Consider the following 15,117-nt stretch of genomic DNA (forward strand, 5'->3'; position numbering starts at 1 on the left):
AACACAACATTATATATATTTAAATCACAAGCAATAAGGTAGGAAAGGTAACAATAATAATCACCATTAGTCGTTGCTCTTTCAAAATAAATAGGTGGGGATGGTCCTCAGTATCGCCCATAGGAGGCTTTTACAGCGAGGCGCCAACAGTCCTCAATTACATCTTCATGGGGCTTTTATAAGATGTTCTCTTTCAAATCAAACATCTCAAGATATAAGTGGAAAGTTTTGTTCTTGTAACTGTATTAAAACACCTAGTTTAACCATGTCGTGATATTCTATGTCAGTACACTTTTAGAACAAATATTAATGGGACTTACTAAAGTTACAGAAAATCGCAGATGAACATTTGATATCCAGGAATTCACATTATAGACAACACTGCTGACTATCTGGGTAACAATTTGGGCACAATTTAGCACATTGACCATATGCGGTCCAGCCATATACTAGGTTTCCACTTAGTCTTGTTTTTCAAATGTTCAGGTAACCAACAGCTACCTGAAGCTAATTAGACAAATACGTTTAGTTAGCTAACAACCAACTTAACATCTAGTTAACTAAACCATGATGGCTTGCTAACTGAGTTAACAGCTATAATGAAGTGTGACATACAACATCCACAGCTATTTACTCTATTTATGGGCCTTAAATTCAATAGTCAGCACCAAACGTCTACAAGCATTTGGCGACAGTGGCAAGAAAAAACTTCCTTTTAACAGGCAGAAACCTTGGATAGAACCAGACTCAATTGTGGGCGGCCATCCGCCACTACTGTGTTAGGTTTTGAGAGAGAGAGAGAGAGAGAGAGGGGAGGGGTTTGGGGGAAGGGGATAGGGTTAGGGAGGCACAATGCAAAGACCACGTAGTATTTTTTTAAAAAAATTTACATAGTAGAATAGTAATTGTAGTGTTACTATTAATAAATTAGTAATAATACGAATGACAGCTATAGGAAGAATAATGTCAGTATTAGTAACAGAGCCAATAACAACTATAGTAGCAGTTGTCGAGCAGGAACACGGGGGCAGCAGGCGACCCACAACCACAGATCCAGACTCTGCAGCTCCAGAGGCAGAAATACCTGCTGAAAGCGACAGAAGGAGAGAAGAGAGAAACGAGAAAGCACAAAACCACGGGAGAGAGAAGATGTCGAGTTAGTAACATGCAGTAATGGGATAAAAATGCATACAGATGGAGAGGGAGAGGAGGAGAGAGGAAAGAGGTGCATCATGGGAAGTCTCCCGACAGTCTAGGCCTATAGCAGCATAACTAAGGGATGGTTCAGGACTCACCCAAGCCAGCCCTAATTATAAGCTTTATCAAAGAGGAAAGTCTTAAGCCTACTCTTAAATGTGGAGATGGTGTTTCCCTCCCGAACCCAAACTGGGACCTGATTCTACAGAAGAGGAGCTTGATACCTGAAGGCTCTGGCTCCCATTCTACTTTTGGAGACTCTAGGAACCACAAGTAACCCTGCAACCTTGGAGCGCAGTGTTCTAGTCAGATAATAAGGTATTATGAGATCTTTAAGATATGATGGACGTGATAGTGCGGTGATGGTGCGGCCCTCACGATGGTGAGGAGAAGGATTTTATATTCTATTCTAAATTTTACAGGGAACCAGTGCAGAGAAGCTAATATTGGAGAGATATGATCTCTTTTCCTAGTTTTTGTCAGTACACGTGCCGCAGCATTCTGGATCAACTGGAGACTCTTACAGGACTTATTCAGGCAGCCAGATAATAAGGAATTACAGTAGTCCAGCCTAGAAGTAACAAATGCATGCACTAATTTTTCGGCATCATTTTGAGACAGGATGTGGCTGATTTTTGCAATGTTACGTAGGTGAAAAAAGGCAGTCCTTGAAGTTTGTTTCATGTGGGAGTTAAAGGATAAATCCTGATAACTCCGAGGTTCCTTACGGTGCTGCTGAAGGCCAGGGCAATGCCATCTAGAGTAACTATATCTTTAGATAATTTGTCTCTGAGGTGTTTGGGACCAAGTACAATAACTTCAGTTTTGTCAGAGTTCAACATCAGAAAGTTGCAGGTCATCCAGGTTTTTATGTCCTTAAGGCATGCCTGAAGTTTAGTTAACTGGTTAGTTTCATCTGGCTTGATCGATAGATATAATTGGGTATCATCTGCATAGCAATGAAAGTTTATGGAGTGCTTCCTAATAATACTGCCTAGAGGAAGCATATATAAGGTGAATAGAATCGGTCTAAACGCAGAACCTTGTGGAACTCCGTGACTAACTTTGCCGTGCACGGAGGACTCACCGTTAACATATACACGGAGATCGATCTGATAGATAGGATTTAAACCAGCTTAGTGCGGCTCCTTTAATGCCAATTACATGTTCCAGTCTCTGTAATAGGATGTGATGGTCAATGGTGTCGAACGCAGCACTAAGATCTAACAAGACAAGTACAGAGACAAGTCCATTGTCTGATGCAATTAAAAGGTCATTTGTAATTTGCGGTTTAATTACAGCTACTTTAAAGGATTGTGGTACATAGCCTGTTAATAAAGACAGATTGATCATATCCAGTAAAGAAGTGCTAATTAAGGGTAAAACGTCTTTACGCAGCCTTTTAAATTAAGTTCAACTAAATTATTCTAACGCTTGAGATTTAAAACTTTATGCATGATGAGATGCAACAGCAAACTAGTGTCTTAGTGAGTGAGTGAATGAACTTCCACTGCAGAGTAAAGCTTTCAGCTCACTAAGTGCAGGCTGTCATTTAATGTACATTGTTAAGTAAAGCAGTGCATCATGCTGAGTCGCTGCCAAGCTGTTGATGCTTTATTATCTCCTGATTATCGTTACTCAGCATGTTGTTTCCCCTCAAGCAGAATGTCAAGATGCACAAGTGACAAACAGGTGCTGAACTTTTAGCCGTAATGTACAAATAGTTTGTAAAACCAGAAACAGCAGAATTCATATTTGTCGAAGTGAAAGGAAGTGAGCTTTTAGTTTTATTGTGTTTTTATTTCTCCACAGTAAATGTATGTTAGGACTGGATGAACGCAGTCTTGCATTTATTTCTGTTATTGTCAGATCCAGGGGCCGGGACAGAGGGGAATAGTGGAACTAAGTACCTGGGCCCCAACATTTGGAGGGCCCTCAATTAATGAAGTTAAAAGTTTGTTTTTATCTGCAATTTTGAAACTTTAATATTGTAATAAACTATTATTGATGGCTCAATAAATAGTCTGACAGATTATTTCTTGTATCTAAAACAATATTAGAGCCTCTCAGCCCCCCATTCAAAGGTGCACATGGTTTAGTCCGCTCCTGCAGTGGGACAGAAACTGTTCAGTCTCTAATCTCTGTAAATACTCTGATGCTGATTTGAGGACTTCGTTTCAAAATAAGTGAAACCAGGCAACCAAAAGAGAAAAGAAAGACAGGAGCGAGAAAGAAAACACTCAGAGGGAAAGCAGCTGCTGACAAAGCAGTGTTTCAGAAGGGTTTAATATTGGTATGTAAAGTGGCTAGCCACACAGCTATTATAATAGTTAGCTTGTTGCTAACTGAAGCAGCCTTTAGTCTGAGAGCCACAGAGTGAATCAGCTGCAGGACCATCATCACCATCTTCTCATGTTACTGAGGACGTCGTCAGAGAAGTTGAACAGCTGAGTTATTATTGAACATGACTCCCTGTATTAAGACCAGTGAAGCAGCAGAATCTAATCCTGTTTCCCTTTAATACTGCGGCTACCTTCTCCTGTAAATGCACGGATCGTGTCTTTAAGTCTCTAAAGTTTAATTCTGCCGCTTCTGTGTTACAGCACACTGGACAAGCACTCGTTGGAAACGAATTCACCTTAATTGTGCAAATAAAACGGGAGCTTTCTCAGAGTAGGAGTCAGAGTCAGATGGCTTTCTGCCTTTGTCTTACGCTCAGAGTTGAATGAAGACTTGAACAGCTGACGACAAACAGACATCATCTGTTTGTAGTCAGCTGGGAAACTACAGTGAAGCCTTGATTGAATCCAGACTTTGTCCAGGTTTTATCTGCTTCTTTCTGTTCCTCACAAGCAAATATTTATCTGTTATAATATGAGAAACGGATGATATTGGTGGTAATGACCAAAAACGAGCAACACTTGAATCTTCCTCGGTCACAAATAAAACTCTGGAGAAGTAATTCAACAAATGGGCGTCATTCACACCAACATGCAGGACATTTATCTTTATAGAAGCTGGACTGTGGAGATTTACATCACATGAGAAGTAAGATGGGATTTGAATATCAGGATTTGTGCTTTTTCTGCAATAATACAAAATTGTCACGATATGAGTAAACCGAACAAATATATACATGTACATCATCTTAATCAGAAATAATGACACTACAGTTTATAGTTATTTATAGTCATTTTATGTTGTGTTTTGCTGATTAATTCAAAAGACGAAAAAATATATAACAAGTTATTAAAATGTTCTGGTGTTCAGTGTGTGACCAAAGCTTAAGAGTTTTCTTGTCAGATTACAAACAGACATAATAATAATAATAATAAAACTTTGTTTTGATAAGTGCTCTATAAATAAAGTACAAAGTGCTTCACAACAAGAGAAACTGACTCAGACAACCTAATGTCTTCAGGCAAATTGGCTCTGTCCCCCTTAGTTTCCATCCTGGACTAAGGATGAGACAGGAGACCCCTGCCCGAAGATCTCAAACTACGTGAAGGTTCATAAGGGATTACAAGGTCTAAAATATAGCCTGGAGCCATGAAGAGCCTTAAAAGTAATCAATAAGATCTTAAAATCAATCCTAAAACAAACAGGGAGCCGATGTAAAGAGCCTGAAACAGGTGTGATGTGACAAAAAAATATATAACAAGTTATTAAAATGTTCTGGTGTTCAGTGTGTGACCAAAGCTTAAGAGTCTTTTCACCAAAATCAAGAGATTTTCATTAACTGAAAGCTTCTCTAATCAATATTTTTACATTAACTTTGGATCATCTGACGACGTGAAAGTGAAAGAGGTCGTTCATAGTGACAAACGCTCAGATAATTATCACCAGACTTCAGTTCTTTAGTTCAGTTTTCTGCAATAACACAATCTGTTGGGATATACTAGAAAAAGAGACTATTTTACAAAGTGTGTTACAAACAATCATCTGTTAAACTGTGAGAAAAGTCTGGCATTGGTGGTGAAAAACAGAACTTCAGAGCGGTAACTTTATGCATGCAGGCTGGATGCTGCTTTCTCACATCAACTTCCAAAATTAATTAGAAATATAAAGTGGGAATTAACTACAATTCACCATGTTTCCACATGGTGGAGATGCAACAGAGAGCAAAACAGAAAAATCCATTAAAATACGTGTTAATCTGCATTTATGTTGTCATAAACAGAACAAAGCTGCAGAGGCACTTTGGGTTCAGAATATCTGAATGAATAATAATAAAAAAGCCAAAATAAAGTCCAGGTGCAGGTGGAGGAGGTGGCTGAGTGTGGAGCAGAAGGAGTGGAGGAGTCTCAGTGTGTCTGCAGAGACGGTGTAGAAGGACAGAGCAGCAGCAGAGAGTCCAGATCTACTGACGATACTCTGCCACATCCAGAGGAACACACAGGGACGATGGTGGACTTGCCTTTGTGTCTGACAGTGGAGCTGATCTCAGAGCAGTTCAGACTGCAGCACTGACACTCATCTCCACTTGTTGTGATTCCTCACTTTGACAGAGATCGCGGCTTCCAGCTGATGAGAGAAGAAGACAGACAGCAGAAGTGATAAATCAGTGTTTACAGAGACTCCCTCCATCAGCTGTCAGTCAGTGAAGCAGCACATCCAGTATAAAGACCAGCAGGGACCTCAGTCCTGTTCAGACCAGAAGTGGAGCGGCTGTGTAGCGCAGCCAGCTTCCTTTCAGCGCTCATGTTAACGTGTTGGAGTGAACACACTGAGCTGGAAGCTCACACACCTGCAGAGACTTTGAGCATCGAGTCTGTTTACTCTGCAGATTTCACTGAAGCACACAGTGGAAATAAAGTGCTGAGAGTCCCTGAACGCATCATGACTGCAGAAACAGAGAGATGTTCACTGCTCACTTTAATGATGGATTTACTGCTGTTAGCGCTCAGAGCTGTTAAAAACCAGCGTCTCAGTCACATCTGAATATTTCATCTACTTCTGAAATGTTACATGATAAATGTGTAAATATGGAGTCTGTTATAAAAACATTTGGACACAACAAAAGACAAATGGACAAATATATATGATGTTAAAGGTCCTACATGTTCAAAGACTGAACAGCTAAACATCAGCTGTGATTACTGGACTTCAGCAGAGGTTCTGGTCTGCAGAAAGACCACATGGTGACTAAATGTAACGATGGTTCTTTGAAATAAGAGCCAGTGATCTGCAGGCTTCAGTCAGACTGATCTCAGAACTGTGACAAAGATGAACTGATCAATTGTTTAGTGTTGAAATGAGAGAACAAACACTTGGAGATCAGATTTGATGCTACGACAGTCTGATGAACGAGGACACTGTCTCTGTACATGTTGTAATGCTGCCAGCTGGAATCCAGCTTTATTTCCTGTAGACATGAACACAACAACAACAGTCGTCTTCACATCGACTCAAACACATGATCACAACGAGCTTCTGGCTGATCTGATTGGCTGACTGTTCTCTCTCTCTGTCTCTCTGTCCAATCCTGAAGCCCGTCACCATCCTCCTCTCACAGCTTCACTGAGGAAAGCAGCCACTGAGAAGGTCGGAGGTTTACAGGAAATACTGGATCTTTGCTTTGACACTAACTGTGTTTAGTACAATACTGCTGAAAGCAGCACGGACTGACTCCAGCCCTCTACTGACCTCAGAGTCTCCAGTCTGCAGTGTGGACTCTCCAGTCCAGCAGACAGCAGCTTCACTCCTGAATCCTGCAGCTTGTTGAGACTCAGCTCCAGCTTTCTCTGATGGGAATGGCTGGACATCAGAGCTAAGGCCAGAGAAGCACAGCTGATCTCTGACAAATTGCACCAACTCAATCTGAAAAAAGAATAAATGATGTAACTTTAGAAGACGATGTTCCTGCTTGAAATCATTCAGTGTTTAATAATCTGCTCAGAGCTGAAGAAGGTTGAGAAAGTAGAAGTTTAGAAAATGGAAACTCCAAACACCTGAACCCAACAGGCTGCAGGTTCAAAACTGTAAAATACAGAAAGTGAGAAAGAGCTCTCATTAATATTAATGCCATTGTGCTGCTGCTTCAATAAAGACGTAGTGACTTCACCTCTTAACCTCTGCCAGCTCCACCAGTGGCTCCATCTATACAAACTCATGTTGTGCAGCCAAACACAAATAAAAACCCACAGAAACTGATTTAAGATTCGACTCAAGATCCTAAAGTTTCCAAAGATGCCAAATATGTCAGAAATGTGAACAAAAGACATCTACAATATTTATTTTAGGAATAGTCGAGTCATAAAATCAAAGCTTCTTCAGTTTAAACTCTTCAGTCAGTATAAGCATCATATAGCTTCATAAACATGTTGGAAAACACAAATACCGAATATACGTGTTATTGTCTGACAGTTTAAATATAGTTTATTTATTGCATTTATGTATTTTCCATTATGATTTATTTAAACAAAAACATGATGTGAAATATAAGATAGAAATCAAGAGTTAAAGAGGTTCAGAGTGAATTATCCAGTGGAGATTTTTCTTGTTAGATTCAGGTTTTAAATGTGTAGCTCAACATTGCTCTGCCACAGTCAATGGACTAAACCACTGAAGAAGAAAACAGACCTTTAGCATTAAGATACTCAGTGTGGATCAGTCTAATATCAGCCTTATGTCTGCAGTTTAGTGTCACCACAACTTTCACATCATATTAATCTCAGCACAGAAGTAAAAAATGGTGTCTGACCTCAGAGTCTCCAGTCTGCAGTGTGGACTCTCCAGAAAACCACACAGCAGCTTCACTCCTGAATCCTGCAGCTTGTTGAGACTCAGGTCCAGCTCTCTCAGATGGGAGGGGTTGGACTTCAGAGCTGAGGCCAGAGAAGCACAGCTGGTCTCTGACAAACTGCAGACCCTCAATCTGAATAAAGAATAAATGATGTGACTTTAGAAGACAATGTTCCTGCTTGAAATCATTCAGTGTTTAATAATCTGCTCAGAGCTGAAGAAGGTTTAGAAAGTAGAAGTTTAGAAAATGGAAACTCCAAACACCTGAACCCAACAGGCTGCAGGTTCAAACTGTGAAATACAGAAAGTGAAAAAGAGCTCTCATTAATATTAATGACATTGTGCTGCTGCTTCAATAAAGATGTAGTGACTTCACCTCTTAACCTCTGCCAGCTCCACCAGTGGCTCCATCTATACAAACTCATGTTGTGCAGCCAAACAAATAAAAACCCACAGAAACTGATTTAAGATTCGACTCAAGATCCTAAAGTTTCCAAAGATGCCAAATATGTCAGAAATGTGAACAAAAGACATCTACAATATTTCTTTTAGGAATAGTGGAGTCATAAAATCAGAGCTTCTTCAGTTTAAACTCTTCAGTCAGTATAAGCATCATATAGCTTCATAAACATGTTGGAAAACACAAATACTGAATATATAATTGTTATTGTCTGATAGTTGAAATAGAAATTATTTAGTTATTGCATTTATGTATTTTCCATTATGATTTATTTAAACAAAAACATGATGTGAAATATAAGATAGAAATCAAGAGTTAAAGTGTTACGGAACAGACCAACCCGGAGACACAGGTAAGGAGATTTCGAGGGTTTATTGATTACAGAGATAAATAGATTATAGATATTGGATCACTGACGGGAGTGAAGTGCAGGAGCTGGATAGCTGCACACGAGGCGACGGGAACGGGAGCCACACACACTGGAGACAGAAGACACTCCGGAGCCGGGTGAGAACTGTTACCCATAGGAGACTGGAGTCGAGTTGGAGGTTCGTAGCGCTGGATGACTGAGAACAAGGAGTAGCGTCGTAGTAGAGTCCGTGGTTAACTGAAGGTAGGAGGCGTAGCTCTGTCCTTCTAGCGAACGAGACCGGACACTGACTGAGGTGAAGAGTGGAGATTTATAGTGGAGAGGAGTGGCTAATTGCCACCAGGTGTGTGCTGAGTCACAGGTGCAGGTGATTAGTATTCTGGTGAGGAGGAACGGTGTGGCTGAGATGAGGTGGAGCCTGGCGTGTCTGTGACAGTACCCCCCCCTTCACGGTCCGCTCCTGAGGACCGAGGACCCTGACGTCGTGGTGGTCTTCCCCTTCCTCGGGGGGCCGGTCGGTCCGGATGGTTAGCGTGGAATTCAGTCAACAAGGAGGGATTGAGGATGTCATGTCGGGGAACCCATGACCTTTCCTCCGGACCGTAGCCCTCCTAGTCCACCAGATACTCCAGAAGACCACCACGGCGTCAGGAGTCCAAGATCTCACTGACCTGGTAAGCGGCTCCATCATCTACGATTAGCGGTAAGGGGGGATCTGCCGAATCGCCAGGCTCTGTAGAGACGGAGACAGAGGGATAGAAAGGTTTAAGCAGTGATACGTGGAAGGTAGGATGAATCTTGTATTGTGGTGGTAACTGAAGCTTGAATGTAACAGGATTGATTTGTTCTGTTATGGTAAAGGGACCAATGAATCTGGGACTTAGCTTCTTGCAGGGCAGGCGCATCCTGATATCGCGGGTGGATAGCCAGACCTTCTGGCCAGGTTGGTACGTCGGAGTGGTGGATCTCCTATGGTCGGCCGTCAGCCTACGCCTGCAGAGTGCTCTTCTGAGTTGCCGATGAGCTGCGTCCCAGACCCTCTCGCTCTCTCGGAACCAGTAGTCCACGGAAGGAACCTCCGACGGCTCCCCAGACCATGGGAAGAGAGGAGGCTGGTAACTGAGCACGCACTGGAAGGGAGTGAGTCCAGTAGATGGTTGACGTAGTGAGTTTTGTGCGTACTCGGCCCAGCCCAGGAACTGGTTCCAAGAGTTCTGATGGCCGTGGCAGAAGGTACGTAGAAAACGCCCAATATCCTGAATCTTCCTCTCCGTCTGGCCGTTGCTTTGGGGATGGTAACCAGAGGAGAGGCTGATGGTCACACCCAGGAGCGAGAAGAAGGCTTTCCAAATCCGGGAGATGAATTGTGGACCTCTATCTGAAACTATGTCTTCAGGTATCCCAAAGTATCTAAAGACCTGGTTGAAGAGACATTCTGCCGTCTCCATGGCCGTAGTTAGTCCTCGAAGAGGGATGAGACGGCAAGACTTCGAAAAACGGTCCACGATTACCAGGACACAGGTGTTGTTGTTTGATGGAGGGAGGTCGGTGATGAAGTCCACTCCTAGGTGTGACCAGGGTCTATTGGGCGTCGGTAGGGGACATAGTTTTCCTGCAGGAAGATGACGCGGAGATTTAGACATGGCACATTCTGTACACCCCTGCACGTACCTTCTCACGTGCCTTGCCATGCTTGGCCACCAGAAGCGTTCTCGTAGCAGCGAGAGGGTTTCATTGGCCCCTGGGTGACCAGTGCCTAGTGAGGTGTGAGAAGTATGGATGAGTTGATTTCTCTGGATTCTCGGAACATACTGAAGATTGGGGGGACAGCCCAGCGGAGTGTTAGTGGAGACATTGGAGGAGGGAACAGAATTCTCTGACCATTGTATGGGATTAATGAATACTTGCCGGGGTATGATGGGTTCTGGGTCTTCTGTGATGCTTTCTGGAGCGTGTAGGCGGGAAAGTGCATCAGCTTTCAGGTTCTTGGATCCAGGGCGATATGTGATGTTGAAATGGAATCTAGTAAAGAACAAGGCCCAGCGTGCCTGGCGCGGGTTGAGACGTTTGGCTCTCTTGAGATACTCTAGGTTCTTGTGATCTGTTAACACGGTGAATGGGTGTTGAGCACCCTCCAACCATTCCTCTAGTGCCAACTTCACAGCCAGTAGTTCACGGTCACCGATGTCGTAGTTTCTCTCCGCCGGGCTGAGTTTCCGAGAGAAGAAAGCACATGGGTGGAGTTTGGCTGGATCTCCCTGTAGTTGTGAGAGTACCGCTCCTACCCCCGTAGTAGAGGCGTCCACCTCGACTGTGAAGGGTTTCTCGGGGTCTGGATGGGTGAGGAGCGGTGCACTGGTGAATGCTCTCTTGAGGAGGTCGAAAGCTTCCTGTGCTGCTTGTGGCCAGGACAGAGACTTGGGCTTGTTGTGAAGGAGACTGGTCAAAGGGTGGACTATCCTGCTGTAGTCCTGAATGAAGCGGCGGTAGAAGTTAGCGAACCCCAGGAATCGTTGTAGTTCCTTTATCGTAGTTGGAGTGGGCCAATTCCTGATGGCCTCCACTTTCCCCTCGTCCATCTGGATGCCACTGCTCCTGATGACGTAACCAAGGAACTGCACGGAGGATCGATGGAACTCGCACTTCTCAGCCTTGAGGAAGAGCTGATGGCTTCGTAGGCGCTCGAGGACCTCCGCAACGTGTTGGCGATGGTCTTCCTCGTTACGGGAGTAGATCAGGATGTCATCGATGTAAACTATGACGAATTTGTGAAGGAACTCCCGGAGCACCTCATGGATGAAGTCCTGGAAGACGGAAGGGGCGTTAGCCAGACCGTAGGGCATGACTAGGTACTCATAATGGCCGGTGGGTGTTACGAAGGCTGTTTTCCATTCGTCTCCCTCCCGTATCCGGATCAGGTTGTATGCGCTGCGGAGGTCCAACTTGGTGTAGATGGTAGCACCACGAAGTTGTTCCAGTGCAGCAGGGACGAGCGGAAGTGGGTAACGGAACTTGACTGTAATCCGATTGAGTGCTCTATAATCTATGCAGGGCCGCAAGCCTCCGTCCTTCTTGGCCACAAAGAAGAAGCTTGAGGCTGCTGGAGAAGTGGATGGTCTGATATACCCCTGGGCTAGGGCCTCCTCAATATACTCACCCATGGCTTGCTGTTCTGGTAGGGACAATGGATAGATTCTTCCATTGGGCACTGGTTCACCCGGTAGGAGATCTATTGCACAGTCCCATGGCCGATGCGGGGGTAACTGGGAGGCTCTCTTTGGGCAGAAAACATCTTGATAGGTGGCATAGCAAGACGGAATGTCCACTGACTGTTTCTCCTTAGGACTCTCGATGGACGTGGCACACATGGGAAGACTCTGGGAGTTATACGAGGACGGTCGTGGTCGCCGCGGGAAACAGCCGGGATAACAGGACTTGCCCCATTTCAGCACTGTAGTCCAGGAAATGATGGGGTCATGTTGCTCCAACCAAGGCCACCCTAAGATTACCTCTGCAGTCGATCCCTCCAGAACCATTAAATGCAGTTGTTCTTCATGTAGTAGACCTACCCGGAGGGTGATGGGAACAGTAGCTTTCTGAACCCCACGGCGGCTGATTGATTTCCCGGTTATGGCAGTAATTCGGTAACTGGTAGACGTGAAGGAAGTCTTGATCTTTAGTTGCCAGCAGAGGGCGCCAGAGATGAAATTGCCGGCTGACCCGGAGTCGATGAGGGCTTGTACTGGAAGGGATAGAGTAGGTGTAACCAGGATGATTCTTGTAGACAAGGGCTTACTACATGGGAGACTATGAATTATTGCACTCACCATAGGTTTAGGTGGTCTCACGGGACAGGTGGCCCTGTTATGTCCTGAGGCTCCACAGTACAGACACAACCTGTGGGTCAGCCGTCTCTGCCGCTCCGCCTGGGTTAAATGGTTGGAGTCTAACTGCATGGGTTCGGGTTCAGGTTCTGGAGAGCGATGTTTCTCTGGCTGACGGGGATGGTGAGTGTGTGATGGTTGATCCTGGTGTTCCACCAAACACGTCCGCATACGAGTAGCCACCCTAATGGCTAACTGGATAAACCTTTCGAGGCCGATGGTGTCTTCGTATGCCACCAGATGCAATCGTACGCGGGGTTCCAATCCCTGACGGAAGGTGGTGATGAGGGATTGCTCGTTCCAACCGCTTGCTGCCGCGAGGGTTCGGAATTCCAGGGCGTAGTCCTGATAGACCGCTGACCTTGCTTAAGCTGATATAATTTCTCACCAGCTGAGGAGTCACCGGCGGGTCGTCCGAATACCTCGCGGAAGTGATCTAGGAAACTCGTCAGAGACTGGGTGACGGGTCCGTTTTGTGACCAGATGGACTCGGCCCACTGTAACGCTCTCCCTTGCAGCTGGGAGATAACGAAGGCTATTTTGGAGCGTTCAGTGGGATACAAGGGCGATTGCATTTCCAGGACCAGGGTACACTGCAAAATGAATCCATTGCAGTCCTCCGCCGAGCCAGAGAAGGGCGCTGGTTTGGCCATGGGACTGGAACAATGCGGAACTGCTGGAGTGACGGAAGCGGAAGCGGAAGTAGTGGAGGTGGACGTGGATGATGGTGGAGCGCTGAGGCCACGGCGTAGGATCTCCACCAGCTCCTGGAAGGGGTCCGTGGCACTCATGTTGCAATCCTGTTGTTATGGTCCGGTCTTCTGTTACGGAACAGACCAACCCGGAGACACAGGTAAGGAGATTTCGAGGGTTTATTGATTACAGAGATAAATAGAGAGTCTATAAGAGTAGAGAAGATACCGTCCCTTGGATCACTGACGGGAGTGAAGTGCAGGAGCTGGATAGCTGCACACGAGGCGACGGGAACGGGAGCCACACACACTGGAGACAGAAGACACTCCGGAGCCGGGTGAGAACTGTTACCCATAGGAGACTGGAGTCGAGTTGGAGGTTCGTAGCGCTGGATGACTGAGAACAAGGAGTAGCGTCGTAGTAGAGTCCGTGGTTAACTGAAGGTAGGAGGCGTAGCTCTGTCCTTCTAGCGAACGAGACCGGACACTGACTGAGGTGAAGAGTGGAGATTTATAGTGGAGAGGAGTGGCTAATTGCCACCAGGTGTGTGCTGAGTCACAGGTGCAGGTGATTAGTATTCTGGTGAGGAGGAACGGTGTGGCTGAGATGAGGTGGAGCCTGGCGTGTCTGTGACATAAAGAGGTTCAGAGTGAATTATCCAGTGGAGATTTTTCTTGTTAGATTCAGGTTTTAAATGTGTAGCTCAACATTGCTCTGCCACAGTCAATGGACTAAACCACTGAAGAAGAAAACAGACTTCAGCATTAAGGTACTCAGTGTGGATCAGTCTAATATCAGCCTTATGTCTGCAGTTTAGTGTCACCACAACTTTCACATCATATTAATCTCAGCACAGAAGTAAAAAATGGTGTCTGACCCCAGAGTCTCCAGTCTGCAGTGTGGACTCTCCAGAAAACCACACAGCAGCTTCAGTCCTGAATCCTGCAGCTTGTTGTCTCTCAGGTCCAGCTCTCTCAGATGGGAGGGGTTGGACTTCAGAGCTGAGACCAGAGAAGCACAGCTGATCTCTGACAAACTGCAGTTCCACAATCTGAATAAAGAATTAAAAATGGAGATAAAAATCCATTAATAATCCAATCAGATGTGTTCAGGTTTGAAATGTGTAGCTCAACATCACTCTGTCCTAATCAATGAGCTTCTCCCTAAAATGAGTAGAGTGACTTTGTCATTGTGTTATTGTGGATCATCATCATGTCAGCACAACATTCATACACCTATTCATGTCAACACAGATCAATAACATGCTGCTGATCTGAATTACAGGAGACACATTATATTGAAAAAAAGATTAGTTTATAAAATATGATTTGTTATAAATTAAACTACCCAACAGTTTGTACGATTAGTCAATTAATCAATTAGTCGATTGACTGAAAATTAATCGGCAGCTATTTTGATGTTTGAAGTCATTTTTCATGTAAAAGCATTTCCTAGTTGCAGCTTCTCAGATGTGCAGATTTGCTGCTTTTCCTCTGAATGACTGTAATAACTGTAATGTTTGTTAATAATGTTGAGCTTTGGACTGTCGGTCGGACACGACGACACGGTGAAGGCGTCACTTTGGGCTCTGGGTCGTCGTTTCTCACCGTTTACACGAGTTTTCCAAACCGATCGATCGATCGACGGAGAAAAGAATCGGCAGATGGATCCAGAATGAAAAGCATCATCAGCTGCAGTCCGATACAAACCCGTTCAACATGAGCTCCAGCTCCACCAGCTGCAGCAGCAACATCCTGCTTTACATTAAT

General features: G+C 44.6%; 2 protein-coding genes across 3 annotated transcripts in view; both read right to left on the reverse strand.

Moving 5' to 3' along the window:
• Positions 1–4,189: 4,189 nt before the first annotated feature.
• On the reverse strand, positions 4,190–9,081 carry LOC122866513 (ribonuclease inhibitor-like; the record flags this gene model as incomplete). Its single annotated transcript, XM_044176280.1, has 4 exons — positions 4,190–5,721; positions 6,844–7,017; positions 7,901–8,074; positions 8,819–9,081. Coding segments are annotated over 4 exons (639 nt in total), but the record flags the coding sequence as incomplete, so codon positions are not given.
• Positions 9,082–13,509: 4,428 nt separating this feature from the next.
• LOC122866462 (protein NLRC3-like) overlaps positions 13,510–15,117 on the reverse strand; it is an 876,731-nt gene continuing 875,123 nt past the window's right edge. For both annotated transcript variants that reach the window (XM_044176153.1, XM_044176154.1), the window contains one exon: positions 13,510–13,975. In XM_044176153.1, coding sequence (XP_044032088.1) covers positions 13,696–13,975 — 280 coding nt within the window. In that variant the 3' untranslated portion in view covers positions 13,510–13,695. The remainder of the gene's footprint in view (positions 13,976–15,117) is intronic.

Source organism: Siniperca chuatsi, linkage group LG19 (assembly GCF_020085105.1).
Source record: "Siniperca chuatsi isolate FFG_IHB_CAS linkage group LG19, ASM2008510v1, whole genome shotgun sequence".
NCBI lineage: Eukaryota > Metazoa > Chordata > Actinopteri > Centrarchiformes > Sinipercidae > Siniperca > Siniperca chuatsi.